Source organism: Strix uralensis, chromosome 1 (assembly GCF_047716275.1).
Source record: "Strix uralensis isolate ZFMK-TIS-50842 chromosome 1, bStrUra1, whole genome shotgun sequence".
NCBI classification, from domain to species: Eukaryota; Metazoa; Chordata; class Aves; order Strigiformes; family Strigidae; genus Strix; species Strix uralensis.
Genome location: NC_133972.1, coordinates 21,130,103 through 21,147,361, shown reverse-complemented (window position 1 = coordinate 21,147,361; position 17,259 = coordinate 21,130,103). Strand labels below are relative to the sequence as shown.

The following is a 17,259-nucleotide window of genomic DNA, read 5'->3' as shown; positions in this document are numbered from 1 at the left end:
ATAGAGGCTGAGACAGCATTTCAGTGAAATAACAGAAATGCCACTAGCGTTTGCACTGCTCTGCTGCAGAGGGATCTGCTACTGACCATGAGTGGAAGATGACACTGGTGTAAACAGACCTTTAGTCTGACACAGAACAGTGATTTGGTATCTCAAAACAAACTTTTAAATTGCATTTGATGTAAGTTGGAAATGGTCTTACATAGTATTTTGAACAACTGAGAAAAAAGTAAACCCTGGCAGGTAAAATGGGAATGACCTACTAACAAGGAATGGGATGACAGACTAAGGAAAAACTAAATTTCTTTTTATTAAACAAAGCTTCAGAAGAATCTGAAATGACAAGAGCTGAAGTAACTGAAAGATCTTTAGGTTAGCTCTGCTCTAGATAAACTTAAGTAAGAATTCTCTTGGAATGCATCAGGTGAATACTAGCTGTGGCTTCCAGCATCTGTTCAACAACCAGCAGTGCTATAAATGTGTGAATCTTCCCAACACCAACTGTGGCAATGCAGAGAACCAGTCCATTAGAAATCTCCTCATGCTATTTCAGGTGTTAAATCTTCCAGGTGAAAGAGCCAGAATCTTTGAATTTGATGCTGCTGATACAGGGAACTATCAGGAGTTGCCAGTAAATCCTAGCACAGGGAGATTTGCTAAATACTGGAGGATAAAACAACTCCACCTGCAAGCTCTGGGAATAAGATAAAGGATCTCTTTGTAAATAGGTCTTGACTACCTTGTTTTTCCCCAGAACATATTGTGAACGACTGGCAAGGAATGGGGGTTTATTTTTACTAAGTGACTCTTAGACATGTAGGAGGGAGAAAACACATTTTAATGTATACTTTCCCCTGCCCTCTTTTCCAAAGTTCTCAGGAGGAAAAAAAAAAGTACCTTAAATGCATTTTAGTCTAGGGTTCCTGGATTTCACTGTTAATGTTCACTCCACTAATGTTAGAGCTTTATCATGCTTTTTTTCAATATAAGCCTTAGCACAGAGATTAAGTTCTATATAAGTCCTTCCTCATCCTTTCAAAGGAAATCTATTTTTCTTTCTCCTTTTGCAGAGTACCAATACATATCATCGAGGTCTCAAATCACAGCTTTGTACCACTGTACCTTGAGGTTTCAAAAAAAATGTTTTAGCTATCTCAATCTTTCTAGTTGAGTCTGCAAGATAGAAAAGTGTGGTCAGTCCACAAGGTCAGTTAACTACACAAAACTTCCCCTTCTTCCTGCTTACAAGTTCTTTACTACTGTTCTGTGGCTTACATGCATATAGTTGAAAACCATTTTGAAAGCCTTACACATTTATATCCTTCTATATTCATAATACTACAGAAAATAATTCTAGTAAACATAAGAAATAAGTTGGAATTTATTTCCCCAACCCTTTTTAAAAGGAAAAAAACCCCTCAAGTGTATCAAAACAACTGATACTGAAGTGTATGTAGAAATTAATCTTTTTCATTTCTAAGACTACCCCCCCTTTTTAAATAACTAAACCCATTACATCTTTACAGTAAAGTTGAACATCTAACATCATTACACTTGGCTCCCACTCCTGTGGTTTGGAGAATGCTTTAGGTGTTGCAGAACTGTGCGTATTAATGGTGATGATGTTGACATTTTGCTACACAAAAAAAACCAAGTCTTGCTGACACTGCGATTTTGTCTTAAAGTAAATCCCCTTGATTAACTTTTTCCCCCTTCAGCAGTGCTCTTTATTTCCCTAGCTGCCAGTACTGGGATAAATACACTGAACTTCAGCACACAGGCAGTATGCAGAGAAGAAAAAATACAGTACAACCTGCTTAGTATAAGCACTGTAAGTGAACTCTCAGTGCTCTGCATGGTGCAAACTGCAGTCCCATTACAATGGGGCTTTGTATATAATAAAATAACTTCATGGAGAAAAGACACTTCAGTGGACAGTCTGCAAATTCTGCAGATTTGTTGGCGATACCTTGGTAGTCACTGCTTTCTGCTGATAGTCACATGCGGCAACGCAGAGGCCCAGTTTGACCAAGACTGATGACCCTTAGCACAGATTTTACAGTATAAAGATATGGTTGATTGAGTATTGTTTAATGCAGCTCTCTTCCTTCTGGCTGTAGCACTGCAGAGGGGCAAAAGAGGACAGCCACTGTAGGATGCTATATGTATACATCTGAGTTGAATAAAGCCCTTTCTGGTGGTTTCTTCCTCATTCTTTGGATCTTTCCTTGCAGTTCACAAGTAGGGGTCAATGCGCATGCAGCAGGTGACTGCTGTCAGTCAGATTCCGACTTCTCGTTAGATTTAGATGATTTACGCTTTCTCTTTTTCTTCTTCTTCTTTTCTTTTTTTTTCTTTTCCTTCTTTCTCTTTTTCTTCTTGTGTTTATCTCTACATTCTGAGGAAGTGGAGCTGCTGCCATCTTCATCATCCTCATCACTGTCATCACTGTTATCGTCGTCATCTTCTGAGGTAGAGTCCTCCAGGAGCTGCTTCAGTTGCTGTATCCTGAGTTTAAAAAATGTGAATGAGAATCCTTTCTAGCTCTCTTCTACCTGTAATGATTTACTCTAGCTTTCACCTATTTCCTTCCTAGCTTGAGAAATGAAAGCTGCATAAGGCGGCAAGAGAACACTTCCTCTTTTCCTGAATTACACTCCCGTTACAGTTTTCACAGACTGATAAAGGCAACCTCTCCTGAAGCAAGCAGACGTTCTGTTCTCAGGGCCTTTCCATCCCACAGGTATCAAAGGCCTAGCTTACTGGCCAATATTTATGTGTGCAAAATAATGAGGCAACAGCTATGAGACCACCATAAGAAGTTCTATGTTTATCCAAACACAGATGGCATACTGGGATTATGATATCATGACATTCATTGCCCTGCTGATACAGAGATGATGTCAGTGAAGCTGACAGTAAACTCTACGTTAGATGCAGAGGTATTTTTGACAGGCACTCTTCCTTTGAACTTTCATGGTTTACTGGCAAATAAGGACAAACTATTTGCTTATTTTATTGTTGTCTTCAGTATCCTGTCCAAGGTCTTGCTTTTTAAAAAAAACAAAAAAATAAAGCAACGCACCTGCAGTAGCAGTACTACTCTATGGGCTACTTATAGTTTGTTCAGTTACCTCACTGACGCAGTTCAAGTAAGAAAGCATTAAAAACTCTGCTGCTTTACATACTGAATAACAACCTCACATGAGGAACAACATCAGGGGCCTAGAGCTAGCTTTCTAAATTCACGCTTTCATGTCTACTGAAGGCAATTTGATGTACCAAATTTTAGAAAACATGTCAGTGAAAGAAGAAAAAAATCAAACTCTTTTTTTCAGGCCTAAACCAAAACTAAACCCAAGTACCTGAATACTATGGCATAAATGAGTATGACTCCTCTTTAAACTTTGTTTTGGGGAAAAAACATAGAAGCTAATATAATTAAAGAGGTAGGAAGTACTACTGAGTGATTATTGAGAAAGTAGAAATGCATTAGTCTCTGCCAACATAAAGAAACTGCCAATAAGAAAATGTTCTGAGGTAAGAGTAAGCTTCTATCAAAATTTCACCTATTACTATCATGTTATCAAAATGAAAGCCACATTGAAAATGCAGTTTACTACAGAGACACACTTACCTCATTTCTTTTTCATGACGTTTATTTTCCCTTATTAAATCGTACATTGGATCTTCATGTGCCTTTAAAGTGGAAAACAGAAAATCCAATGTTGGTAAATAAAAGTATCACTGACTGTTGTATTTCCTAAAAAAATAAACCAAAGCAACCCAATACAAGAGGCTTTTATCACAAGATGAAATACACTTAGCAAGCTCTTAATTCACAAGTATACTCTCAGACTTAACATCATTAATCTGTCTTTTTTTTTTTACTTTAGGAAAAGCTTATCTAATTACATCACCAATGAAGGGGACTCTCCTTAGGTATACTACCTCTCTCCCTCTCCAATCACAGTTAACTAAGAGAACCCCATACATACACTGTAGGAATAGCTATACATAGATGGAATACTGAAGTTCAAAATAATGAGCTGTGCCCTTCAGCATATTTTAAAAACTCGGACACAAACATACAGGAATACAGGAGCAAGGAACAGAAGACAAATGGATAAGGAAGCTGGAGTTGTCTTAGCATGCTATGCACTACCATTATTCGTTCTTAAATTCGTTATTTTTAAATTAAATGGGCATTGCAGCAAAAGATAGTTGTGAAGGAAGACAGCAAATCAACTCTGCAGACATTTAAGGCGAGTTCATGCCATGCAAGAACGCAGGAAAAAGATGGGGTGATCACTTCCGTTGGAAGATCAAGCAAATAAATTCAACAGAGAGGAGATATCAGATGCTGACCAGAGGTGGGAATTAAAATGTCAGTAGCAAATGAAAGATGTTGGGAATGCAGCATGAAGGGCCTTGGACATACAGCAAGAGTTTGATGCAACAGAAAAGAAGCTCAAGGAAAAAAGAAGAATAGAGGCAATCTGGTCATGGGAGAGGGCTAAAATTACTCTTCGCAGTAGCATACAATCAGTACGAGTCCAGATGACATTCTTCAAGGATAGAAATGAGGACGTAAGACACAACGTGATGAGAGCTTGAAATACAGGTTAACAATGCAGAGCAACAGGGAAAATTAAAGAGATCATGAAGAAAGAATCTGCAGAACTGAGATGCAGCCTCATGTAGCAAGAGATCAGACGTGTAGACAATGACTGGATTACAGACCTAGACAACAGGCTTCATGATGTGGTTGTTCACAGTGAGAGCGGAAGGCTTGAAGCAGCTGCAATGCGGGCAGCTCAAGCTTGACTAAACGTTTTTTGTTACGTTGCCATTTTAATCACAAAAACTGAATATAATGGTAGAAACAGGTTCTTGAAGATTTCCAATTTAAATGTAAAAATTACTAATTTTCCTCTTGAAGAGTAGATTTTCTGCAAAGTAGTCAAACATCCAACCACATCTGTAGCTTTTTCTTTATTAGGAGATTTTCGGCATCTATATTATACTAGAGACAGAGGAAAAGTCCTTAATAAAGCATCATCTAACAGGCTTCTCTTCACTTGCAAGATTATGCATCATCAGTACTAAAAAATACAAGCAATAATACTACAGTATTTGTACTCACTACTCTAAATTGTTCCAATTTCTGATTGCCTTTAATAAAGAATGGGCATTCTTTATCTCCTGTTCTGTGTCCATAACGTTTACACCTCCAACCTTTAAAAAAAGAAGCAGCAGTGAATTGCACCTCTGAGTCAGACCAGAAGAAGAAAAGTAGAAGAAAAAAAGCAGCCACATAATAACGCAAAATATTTTCAATTTGTTGGAACAAATGGAGAGATACAAGTATTATGTTGATAAATGTAGCATCCATAAAATGCAAGGCTATTACAGCCTTCAAAATACTGGTTGCTTTTATATCAATACAATGTCAATCTCCCTGAACCTTGTCATCTGTCCACCAGACATCCTGCCCTCCCCCAGAGTAAACAGATGGCTATATGAAGGTCCAATGACATCTGGAATATTTTCAGCCTTACACTGCATGACTTTGACTTCTTTTCCCAAAGGCATCCAAAGCCCTTTTGTCGGGGCATGTGCCAGGAATTCTCGTGCACTTTCATTGCCTGGTACATCAGGTATGCAGTCTTCTGGTTTTGTTTCATTCTCCTATGAAAAAAAGATAAGGACAATAAAATCACTTTTTTTTAAAAAAAGCTTTGTAAAAATTAATACTCCAAGTGTGCAGGCCTTCGCTTGATACGGAACCTATTTCCCCTGTAACATTTCTTTTTCTTGTAACATGTGAAGGATCTAAATACCTGACCCTTTTAACAGCATTAATTTTCTTTTTCCCCTCACCCTTGAATTTTCCAGTTTGAACTTCATTGCCATATCAATTCCATTCCTTCCCATTTATTTAGATAAATAATATAAATGAAAACTTAACAGACAAGCAGGGACTTCTTTTTCCTCTTCCTGCTAATAAGACATAACAATTAAAAACAGCCTTTACAACACAGAGCAGTATTTTTTAGGTTAAAAGCACTAGATTATGGCTTAGGTATATAGATTTGGCAAAAGTAATTATCATTATGAAAGGAAAGTATATTTACACAAATATTTGAGCATAAGAAATGGAAAAGCAGCCTGAGTTTTTCCCTGGAATCACCTACTTCTCTCTGTAATTTACATAGGTAACACAGACACTTCAGTAGCTAAAAGACAGGTTGTGTGAAAATGTTAAAAATTTACTGCAGTGTATTTACCAACCTTAATTAGCCCTGGGGGAGGTTTCTCATAACTGAAAAGCAACAGAAATATGGTTACTCTGCAGCTTAGCACAGACAAATAGAGAAAATACAGTATTTCAATGGTATAGAGTTAAAACCTTCACCTCACATATTCCCTGAAATTTTACTCTGTCAGTAACTGCCCAGAACTCTAGCAGAACACGGGTACCTGGATGCAAGCTGAGACACAGTGCTTGTCATATCACTACACACTTCTCTCACAAAGGTCCTTCAGTTTCATATTGCCGTGGGAGAACAACTACTTTCATCACACTGCTTTACAGTGATGTGTGGTACATCCAATTCAGCTTCAGTTACCACAAACGCACAACTCTGTCCTCTTTTTCTGTAGCGCCCCTCCCCAAGATCTCACTGGTCTAAACCTCTTTACTCAACACTGGTGAATCATAGTCAGCTGAAAATGTCAAGTCAGGCGATTCCTTACATCCAGCTTTGTCAGACAAGCACAGTATGTAATAAATCCATCTTCTTCTCTCTGTGTATTAAACCTAGACAGAACCTTACCGACCAAAATACCATCTTTCCTGCAACATTCCTCTGAAGTTAATAGTTGATATAAAATTTATTAAAATCCAAACAGCAAGCAGGTGCTACATAGAGCACAGCGACTGAGAAAGTGGATGCGCTTAGGAGTTAAATGCCAAGACACTGTGAGATGGCCTTTAGAACAGTAACTTTCTGAGTGCTGTTTAGTGGGTTTCATAACAAACAGATTTCTACTTCCACTTGTAAAGGAAAAAAATCATGGTTTTGTGAAACTGATCTTTTTATTCCATTAAACCCCTTCCAGTGAAATAGCATAAACCTTTTACAGCACCGCGGGCTACTGATGGAGTCACTAGGCAGATCTCAAACCTTTTTGTCTTTTTTTTTTGAAATCCACTCTAGTAGAAGCCGGCTGAACAACCCCCGCTTCTATGCTGCAACTCCCAGACTTCTAGAAACGTGGAAGAGACCCGTTTTCCCCCAACAAGCCGGTATAAAAGTCACGGCGCAGCTCTGCCAGCGGCCCCGAAGCCCCCCAGGGAGCAGAGCGCTGCTGTAACGCGCCGGCGGCTCCCGGGGGGGCGGCGACCCCCGGGCTGCCCTGCCCGTACGCGACCGAAACACAGACCCGCTTCTGCAGAAAAACGGGACGCGGTTTTAAAATGGGACGGAGCCGGAGCTGCCGCTGCCGGAAGAGAACGGGCCAGGGAAAAAATTACACCACCACCCCCTCAAACCCCCAAAGCCCGCACTGGAAACGAGCCCCACATGCCGGCGGGGTGGGCTCGGAGCAGAGCGGGGGGGCGGCCAGGCAGGGCCCGGGGCCGCAGCGCCCTCGGGTAACCCCCCTCCTCCGCCCCTTACAAGGACTCCAGGTGCTGGAGCTTCTGGAGCTGCTGCGCCTCCTGCCTCTTCCGTTTCCTCTCATGCCGGTCCTGGGTCCTGCCGCCGCTCGCCGCGGGCTCCGGGTGGCTTTTGGGCCGCGCCTGGCTGCCCCTCGCCGCCGCTTCCTCCTCCTCCGCCCCCTCCTCCTCCTCCTCCTCCTCCTCCTGCCCCCTTCGCGCCCTGTGGGACATCGGCGCGGCGGGCAGAGCCGCGGCGGACGGCGAGGCCGCGGCGACGCCCCCTCCCCTCCCCGCCCTCCACGCTGCGCATTTCGGTTTCACTTCCCCTCCCGGGCGGGGCGCGCCGGGCCAAGGGCGGACTTCCCCCGGCGCCAGCCATGCGGCCCGGCCGGGCAGCGCCACCTCCTCGTACCGCCGCTTCCACGGGCCCGGGCGGGCGAGAGGAGCAGCCCCGCCGCCGCCTCAGGCCGTGAGGCAGCAGGGCGGCTCCGCCAGGCTGCCCGCCCCTCACCCCCGGCACCCTTCCCAGGGACTGAAAATAACTGGGGAGTGGTGGAGCCTTCAAAACACCGATATTTAAAAAAAAAACCCAAACAACCAAAAAAAGACACGCAAAAACCACCTCAGTGCCACAATCATTTACACACGGGGACTGAGGGGAGGTATGGCGGCGGGCCGGCCAAGGAGTGTCGGGGAGCAGAGGAGGCTGAGGGGTCACCTCCCCCGCCGAGGCCTTGGGGACAGACGGGGATGCAGCTGAGGGGCGTCTGGGGGTGGGGAGCGGGCGGGTGTGCAAGGAGGGGCCCCATCACCGTGGGCAAAGGCCATGCTTGCTGGAGGCCAAAATATGTATGGATGGAGGGAGGAGAAGGTCAGGGCCATCTCTTGCAGCATCCAGAACACATGGAGTGGGTTTTGTTTTTTCTTTCTTTTCATTTTCAGTGGGTGGGTTGGTGCCCCAGGAGGTACCTGTTGGTTATGGGGCAGGGTCTAGCCGCAGGCCCAGCGAGGTCTGGCAAGGGCCATGCTGCTGCCTGAGCAGCAAAGGGCAACGCCCTCCTCCTCCTCACTGTATGAGCACCCCCGGAGAGCCCAACCTGCCCCCAGGTTTTGCAGTTTCCTGCCCCAGCCGTGATCTTTCTGTTGCACGATGAGGAAGGGAGGCAGGTCGGTGTTGGAAAGGCAAAGTTTAAATTGCTACTTTAGCCTCCTGCTGAAGTTCAAGGGCACGTGAGATTTCGGGGATTGCTTCAGAGCTTGGTGAAACACAAAAAATGTATCTTAGAAGTCCAGGAATTGAAGGTGATTGTAACTGTGATCATCTTGGTGCTTCCAAAGTGCACATCAAAGGCAAAGGATGCTGTTCCCTGGTAAATGCTATTACAGCGCCCTGTGATTCTGAAGTACAGTAAGACAAAAGCAGTCGTGAGAAAGCCTACCTTTTACAAGGGAAATAGCAATCTTGCAGTTTATTTAACAATATAGTATTATTAAACAAGCACTACTTTAATACTATTTTAGCTTCTACTTAGTAAATCCTCATTTATTCAGGACGAAAGCTCACGTCTTGTTTCCCACTTGCATTCAGCTAAGTGGCTGCCATTGTAACTTCAGATCCCAGGAAACTGGTTTTGTCCAGTTAATTGTCACAGTCTTTTGCAAGGATTTGGTGCTTATTTTAAGGTTTAAACAAAATAATCTAGCTTTTTGTATGTCATGCCACTAATATATAATATTGATGAAGATTTTTATTTCATGCACCAAATTTTGTAGGCTTGCTGGCACTGGAAAGAATGCAGCTGCCATTCTACCACAAAACAACTCAGCAGCAAAGCGACATAATCTTGCAGATAAACTTCTCAAAAAAATCCAACTTCTGCTCTTCATAATCTAACTCCAACATATCCATTCAGCTGATATGTCACGAGATGGCGCGTAAGCTGTGAGAAAACCTGTTTCACTCATCCCATGGGTCTGTAGTTAGCTTGTGTGTTTTGCTTAGCAGTGGGCCTTTCGGGAGTTTAATTAGTAGCCTTTTTTCAGCCCTCATCTGAGAAGAAGAGGCAGAGTTGCTGTCATCCCTTGAAATGGCAGATCACAGCAGCTGACCTGATGTGCGAAACTCAGTGAAGACCTCTGGTCTAAAGGCTTAGAGGCAAAATCAGTTTATTTGCTAGTCTGAGTTAAATATCTGTGTGTCTAACACATAGTATGAGGCAAATGCAAGGTGATGTGATTTAAGGGAATCCACTAAGGAGCAGGTTAAGCAGATGACCTGATGTTTGCTGGAGGCCAAGAGATTTGCTGCCGAGACACTGCTAGCGTGTGGTGACACGTCAAATCGCAATCAGTCCCTTACATGGTCATGTATCTTCAAGCAACGAGTGAGGCAGGAGAAATATTTTTAGGTGTCGCAATTACATTTAAAATGTCTGAAAGAACTTAGATGAGACACAGTGTCAATTTTTCACTCTATTTAGAGAAATTACAACAGTTACTAAAAGTTCAGTACCAGCTGGGCTGATGCCTACTAAATGGAGACTTTATTTTGGAAGCAAACTCAAGTGATATAATGGAGTTTTTTGGCCCTTCTTTCATTCCAGTGTTATTTTGCTATTTTCAAGTGTCTTTTAACTTCACATTTTCAAACCAACAGAGTTGTCAGACTCTGGAACAGCTTTCTAGCATGTTAGGACAGTGACAGAAAACCTAAATAATTCTAAGATGGAGAGTTTCCAGTTTATGAATGGTATTCTATGGGAGGAATGTCTGCAATAGCAAAAGAGACAAGAGTTCTCCAGACACTGCACCAGTCTCACTTTTGTACACCCTTGACTGTCCTAGCTTGGATGAAGTAAGAGTTCTGCCAGTTTGGAGCAGGTAAGGGCCTAGCTTAGATGACCTCAGATTCAGCGACTTCAGCCTTGGCAGAATAATTGACACAAATTCAGGAACTGAGAGCGTAGTCTCAACAGAAGTGTGGGGTTGCGAGTGGAAGCAGAAGGACAGACCATGGTATATTTTCCTCTTCTTACTGCTAAGTCAGTAAGAGCTTGCCTGCGTTCTTTGCATCCTGGTGGCTTGTACATTCAGGCCCTAATTTCTGAGCAGATCAGGGCATTTGTGTAATACTCTTTACCACACTAACTTGTAGACTAATTTTAAATATAACCTCTGGTATATTTGAAATAGATTTTAAGGCCTAGTAAAATGTGTTCAGGACTTAGCTATCTTGTAATATTATTACCAAAGCAACCGGAATGCTGCTCAACAGGCCTGAAAAGTGTTCTTAGCCTGCTTCTTGTATATTCCCAACCCAAGGCTGGTTTAAAACCCAGTCAAGCTAATCATATAGAGACAGATTCAACAAAGGATGATTAATTAACTAAACACAGGTGTTTTGCTAGATTAAGAGAATCTAGTATATAGAAACTGCTTGCTCTACCTAAGCTTTTAATAGAACATTTTGAAGTCTTTCTCAGAATTGTGCAAGATGAAAATTAGTGGAAGAAAGATGAAGATGATGAACCAAAAGATGACCCTGAAACTGAAACAAGGATTGGAACCAGAAGAGAAGAATTCGGCTGAGACAGGGATTGTAGTGAACTTTAATAAATAATGAAAATCAAGAACTAAAAGGTTGAGTGGAAACTTACAAAGACTTTGGACTTAGGTAATAAATTTAGAAATAGTATATGAACTACGCGAGTCCTTCGGACATTTGCCATTCACTGTGGTGTTGGCCCAACTCTGAGTTGTTAATAAAGCAAACCTAGAGATACCCACGTCTGGTCATCCTGTTTCTTCCTTGAACAAACTTTATGGGACAGACAGAAGGTAAAATTAGATAGGTACATAAATCTGCTCAGCCACCATGGTTTAAATGTGTTCTTTCTTTGGTTTGATATGAATAATTTTCTAGTGCATTTCCTCATCTGCCTTAAAAATGAACTTTATCACTGTATTACCCAGCTCAGAAGTACCTAGCTGCAAGGTCAGGCTTTTTTTACCCCCCTATTTTTAATAGAAGGAGATTATTTAAAGCTCCAAAGTTTCTTTTTTCTCCTTTGCTGAGAAAAGCCCTGGATTCCTGTGACTCTTGCACACTTACCCAAGGAGAAAATTGCTTCCGTATCAGTCCTTATGAAAGATCAAAACAAAATGAATTATGAAGAAGGAGGGAGTAGGAAAAAAGTAATCATTATTTTCAGTTCTATTTATTCTGAAGCAAAGATCCTCAGTATCTCTAAATTGCTTAAATCTGTTCTATTTAAAGGGTTTATATTAGCTGAGTATCTGCTTCCTTGTATTTAGCAGGATATTGCTTTGAAGTTGCTTTGGGTTTTTTTTTCCTTTATTTGAATGTAGTGCTTCAGACATTTCAAGAAGTTAATTTTTGAGAAATGATGTCTTACTGTAAGAGCTGACTGTCATGGCGCTGTAATTCCAGCTTCATCAAAACATCTAAGCAGAAACATTAATTGCTATCACAAAGCGAAGTATCTGAAAGGCCCATTTGTTTCATAATATCCACTACAACTTTGTTATAAACAACTGAATGTTTCAACTACAAGTGATAACACTGGGTCCAAATTAATTTACATCTATGTCATCCCATGGGCATCAGTATGCCTAGCAGAGTGTAACCCTGGCAGAATGTCAGTCAATCTGCTTTTCTCCATTTTTGGCTAGCTAGAGCTTTGGGCCAGGATCTGTTTCTGATTATGTGTCAGATATGACGCACAGGAGAGGAATCCAGAACCCATGTTAGGCTCCATGGGAAGTTAAGCACCTCCTAATGGGATCCAGAAGAAGCAGCAGGCTGAGCAGAGTCTAAAGCCTGCATGGCTAGCCCACAGCTGCCTGGAGCTAGCCGAGAGGGGACATTCAGAATAGATTGTGTTTAATATCTGGACCATTTCTGACCTCAGGGAAGGCTTCCTCAGAACAGCAGTAGCACTTCTAACCACTTGGGAACCTCAGCTGTGAAGAGAGGTGCTGACATCCTTTCTTACAGAGAAATGAAAAATTTTGTTTCAAGCAGAAGTGCTGGCAATATCTTTTGTATACTAGTTTAACAATTAGAAAATGAAAGACTTGGATTCAGTTCCCTCCTCGGTCTAGGTATTCAGTGATGGTGGCTCCTGTGTCACTGAGAAAAAATACCCCAACCATCAGGCTAATGGCTACATTGCTGGGGGCTGCCCACCATTCGTATTCCACTCTTTGGAAGCAGCAGAGAAAAGCATTTGAGATTCATGGGGTCAGAAGCACAAGTGTGTTTGAACTTGGCTGTGAGTACACTAAGAGAGGTACCCATCCCCACACTGGAAACTACTTCTTTCTTTAAGATACAAAATCGATGCTCTAAGCAGGGGCCAGAGCCCACCAGTTCTCCCTTGATTAGCACCATTGCACCAGGTGACAGTATCATGCTCCTACTTCCTGCTTCTCAGATTAATCTCATGTTTACAACAGCACTGCTCAGCAGTGAAAAGTGTTCCTACACACCTGAACCTTTACTGTGGTGTTTACTACCATATGTCATCCCATAAAGGGAGTGAGGGAGAAAATGTCTGAAAGACCATAATGGCCACAGCTCATTTTGCAGAGTCCTGATCCTTCAGATCTTCAAGACTCGGTAAATGTCTACAGGGACAAGCCTTTTAGGAAAACTGGGCAGAAGAACATCAAAGTTTTGGATCCCAACCAAGCACAGTTGCGAATTAAGCATTGAATTGTTTGTTTCTGTAAAGGCTAGGTTACTACTTAGCATATTCAAAAGTGTGCACTTGCAGGAAAGCTTTACAGCTAAGCAAGGAAGCATCTTTTGAAATTAGGGTTGGACAGCAGTTGAGCAAACTTACTTGAGCTGCAGCTTTAGTCTGTAGTCCCTTCATAAGGCTACATTTTAAGCACCCCATTTTAAGCACTCAAATCTTTTTATTTGATCTATCTCAAAGACCGATAATCTGGTACTTAAAAGAGGAATGATTGTCTTCCTTTTTCTAATTCTGTCCCGGAAGCCTCTGGTAGTTGATCGCATGGATGAAGTCCCTCCATCCTTCTATGGAGATATTGCCTTATTGATTACTCGGAGTTTGTAGTGGTAGAATCACCTGTTCCATCAGAAGTGTAATGCTTATCATCTCTTCAAGCCACCACTCAGTGAAAATAATTTGTCTTTGATCTTTCTTCATTATTTTAACTCACTTAAGATTTTAGAAACATGAAATCACTGAATAACTTCCATTTTTCATGAGTTTTTGCCCTTTGTTTTCTGGTCTTTATAAATACAAATAATTGTATGTTGTCCCAGCCATTTTGCATTGTGCCAGTGACATTTTTTTCAAGAACAAGGCTGTATTTGATGGATGTATATTTGTGTAGTACGCTATTGATGTATAGCATTGTAGTTCTGGGTATACACTGACGTGGTGTCTCTTCTGCTAATAGAGGCCCCATGTACATCATTACGGAGGCAAAGCTTCATGTATCCTTCAAGGGACTTTTGCCTGAGTAAGGACTGAGCACACTTGGGAGCCGTGTGAGTAGTAGGAGCACTCAGAAGCTAGCGGCGCGTTATGTAACAACAGTGGGGAAGGGAGATTTTGGCTGACAACCCTTGGACAGTCTCCCAACTTCTTACAAAACTTACCATCCTTTGTGAGATCGCTTGTGCCCAAGCTGAGTGGGCAGGACTTTGGTTTCATAAGAAACAGCCAGATGCAATGAAATCTGTAATTCTCTATTTATCTGTTTTTGACAGATGAGAGGTTGAGTCAGGATCACTGCAATCTGAACCCCTTATTAGAGGGATGATAATTATTCCAGATTGGATGTTCCTCGTGTATTAAATCTATATATATACTGCTGCTTAACCCCTAATGGTTATAGTCTTACTGTCATCAAAGTTGGCAGGAGTTTTGCTACTGACTTAGTAGGGATCAAGGCTAGATTCTTTGCCTGGTAGCCAGGCTTTTTCATAACTGCAGGAAATTCCTCCTTCTGAGCTTTGGCTATATTCTTAAATCAGCGATCGATTTGCAAGAACTTTTCCCTTGCAAAAGCAGATTCCTTTCCTGAATTTTGCCTCCATAATATAGTGACTGATAAAACAGTTCCCATTTAAATGATGCCTGGCATATCAAGTAAAATAGGCAGATTCATCTTCAGTGAGAGTGTCTGTCCTTGGTATGTCCCCTCCGAGTTGCCAACTTTCCAGTGGAACACTGGATGAGTTGCCTAAAAACGCTCCAGTGATTATTAATGTGTCACAGAAACTACAGAAACAAAGTGATGAAAAATACAATCTAAAAAGTTTAAGGCAAAGATTCTTGGTTCTGCTTGCCACCTCTATTAAACAGGAAGATGACTTTCTCTTGTTGAAATAGCTGATCTGTTAGTTCCATGCAAAACAGCTGTTCCCCCTTAACCATAGTTTTCCCCAAACTATCCAAAGTTCGCAGCTCTTTAAGCTTAACATACTTCCCATATGTCAAGTTACCAACAGCTTCTTTCTAGGTAACTGAAAAGAAATGAATGGAAACTCACAGTCCCAGACCACCTTCTTTCCCTGCCCCTCTCAAGAGAGTAATATAGAAAGACTAGTGTAGCAGTGGTACAGCGATGAAGCAAGTTAAGCAAGTTGACCCAGGAGTGTCTCTGGCATGAATGAGAAAGGAATTCTGATGCTGGACTGTTGAAACTCATGCCAAATACACAAAAATAATGTTTTCCAATGGTGGGCTAGGGGCCTTTGTATTTTTATTCCATTAGGCTAGTTTTGCTGTGAGTGACATCCAGGAACACTCCTTCATAGTTACTTTTGCTTGAAAGTTACTGTCATCTGTAGTTATATAGATATAGAAAATGAAGGATAAATTATACCATTATAGATAGAGAAAGCACATGCTCTCCTAGTCCAATCTGTGTCTAGGCAGATTCATGCATGGCCTATGCTCCTATATGTCACTTGTGGAATGTGTTAAAAAAAAAAATCAATTTAGCGTCCTCTAATAGGGCTTTCTCCTGCCAGGCTTGCACAGTGCTTTTTGGTCATGCTTGAATAAACTAAGAAATGAGAGGTGTTCTGCCCAGTTATGAAGTAATTTTAATAATGTACCAGTGATATTGCCAAAACCAGTAGATGCTGGCTACAGGTGGTTAGGCTGTCTTAATAAAACATTAGTTAAATTATCTGGAACCCACAGCTGTGGGGAAAAAAAACCAGGGTGTTTTGGGTCTCCCAAAATACAAGTACAAGGTAACAGTGGAGGCCTTGAAAATTCAAGCACAGGACAGTAACAGAGGTCTCACAGCTGTAGACACAAACCACAAACTGTCAACCACAGGTCACTAAAGAAATGAAGCCTTAGAAGTTGAGTCAATTGATTTTGTGGGTTAGCAAAGGGAATAAAGGACAAGTCTGCAACGTAGGTAAAACTTGTAACATGCAGTAAACTGAGATACAACACAGAACTGTGAGCCAACAAGGAAAGAGCAAGTTGATAGACTGTTAGCAAACCTATAAAAATGACCCCAAGCAGACCTAAAGTGAGGAGGAAGAAACACAACATCATTCTTCTTCTGGCAAAGAAGAAGAAATGAATATTAGCACTGTAATCATGGCAGGGAACTTGGGATGCTGACAACTTATTATAACCAAACCTTGCTTTTTCTAAAGAAGACTGGTGTTACTGACTTTTGAACCCAGTGGAAGGGTGAGCAGGGTGGGCATGATACCAGAGAAAGGCATGGATTATATTAAGTTTGTGTATGGTGGTTCTAATTATATCACTATTGAATGAGCTGCAATAATTAGCTAATTTGGACTGTAAGTCTTAGCGTGATTGTAACCAGATTAATAATAACTCTTTAATTTGCTAAGACTTTAATTCTTGGCTTTATGTTTGTGGAGTGTTTTTTCAGCCCACATAGATTGCATGGGATGTTTGGTCTGGACCCTAAGTGTAAGGACAGACAGATAAACCCTTGGCTGCAACAATGGGTGGAGAAGGCAGGCAGCAAAGGCTGTGATCGGTGCAGCAACAGCCCAGCAAAACAGGAATGGGATCAGAACGTGCCCAGCACTCAGTATGATCTTACCAGCTCTATGCAAACATTTAAAGATGGCTGTGTGATGTGAAAGCACCCAATTTTTGTAAGCCTGGGCCTAAACCTGTCCTTTAGTACACAGATCAGATGGCTGGGAGAGGTTATTGGCATACCACCCTACAGTAGCTCCACAGATGAACTCTTTCCTGTTAAAAACAAGTTCAGAAATGCAGAGAAATCCTATGAATCCCTGCGAATCTGCTTCCAAAAGGATGTGGAAATTTCTAGTAGAAGTGAAGTGTTAACACCTGACTTTTTCTCTCTTGAGATGCAAAATGTAAATGAAAACTAGGGGAGAAGATTGCAGTGACCTTCTTGCACTGGACGCCTGATAAGCACCTGCTTTAATGCTTAAATACACTAAGATGAACCAGTGAGCACTATTCTGTAACCGATGCACTTCAGGCAGTTCCCAGGGGACTCGCATATGAATATTAATGAAGGAGGGGATAAAATAACAAGGTGTCCTGTTGCCA

At 41.7% G+C, this 17,259-nt stretch overlaps 1 protein-coding gene across 1 annotated transcript; it reads right to left on the bottom strand.

Annotated features, from left to right (window-relative positions):
* Positions 1 to 286: 286 nt before the first annotated feature.
* RP9 (RP9 pre-mRNA splicing factor) lies at positions 287 to 7,920 on the bottom strand. The gene is made up of 6 exons (XM_074858882.1): positions 7,686 to 7,920; positions 6,295 to 6,325; positions 5,562 to 5,691; positions 5,147 to 5,238; positions 3,638 to 3,699; positions 287 to 2,508 (listed from the first exon to the last, which is right to left on the bottom strand). The coding sequence occupies exons 1-6, from the start codon at positions 7,895 to 7,897 to the stop codon at positions 2,277 to 2,279; spliced, it is 759 nt and encodes a 252-aa protein (XP_074714983.1). The 5' UTR covers positions 7,898 to 7,920; the 3' UTR covers positions 287 to 2,276.
* Positions 7,921 to 17,259: the final 9,339 nt, after the last annotated feature.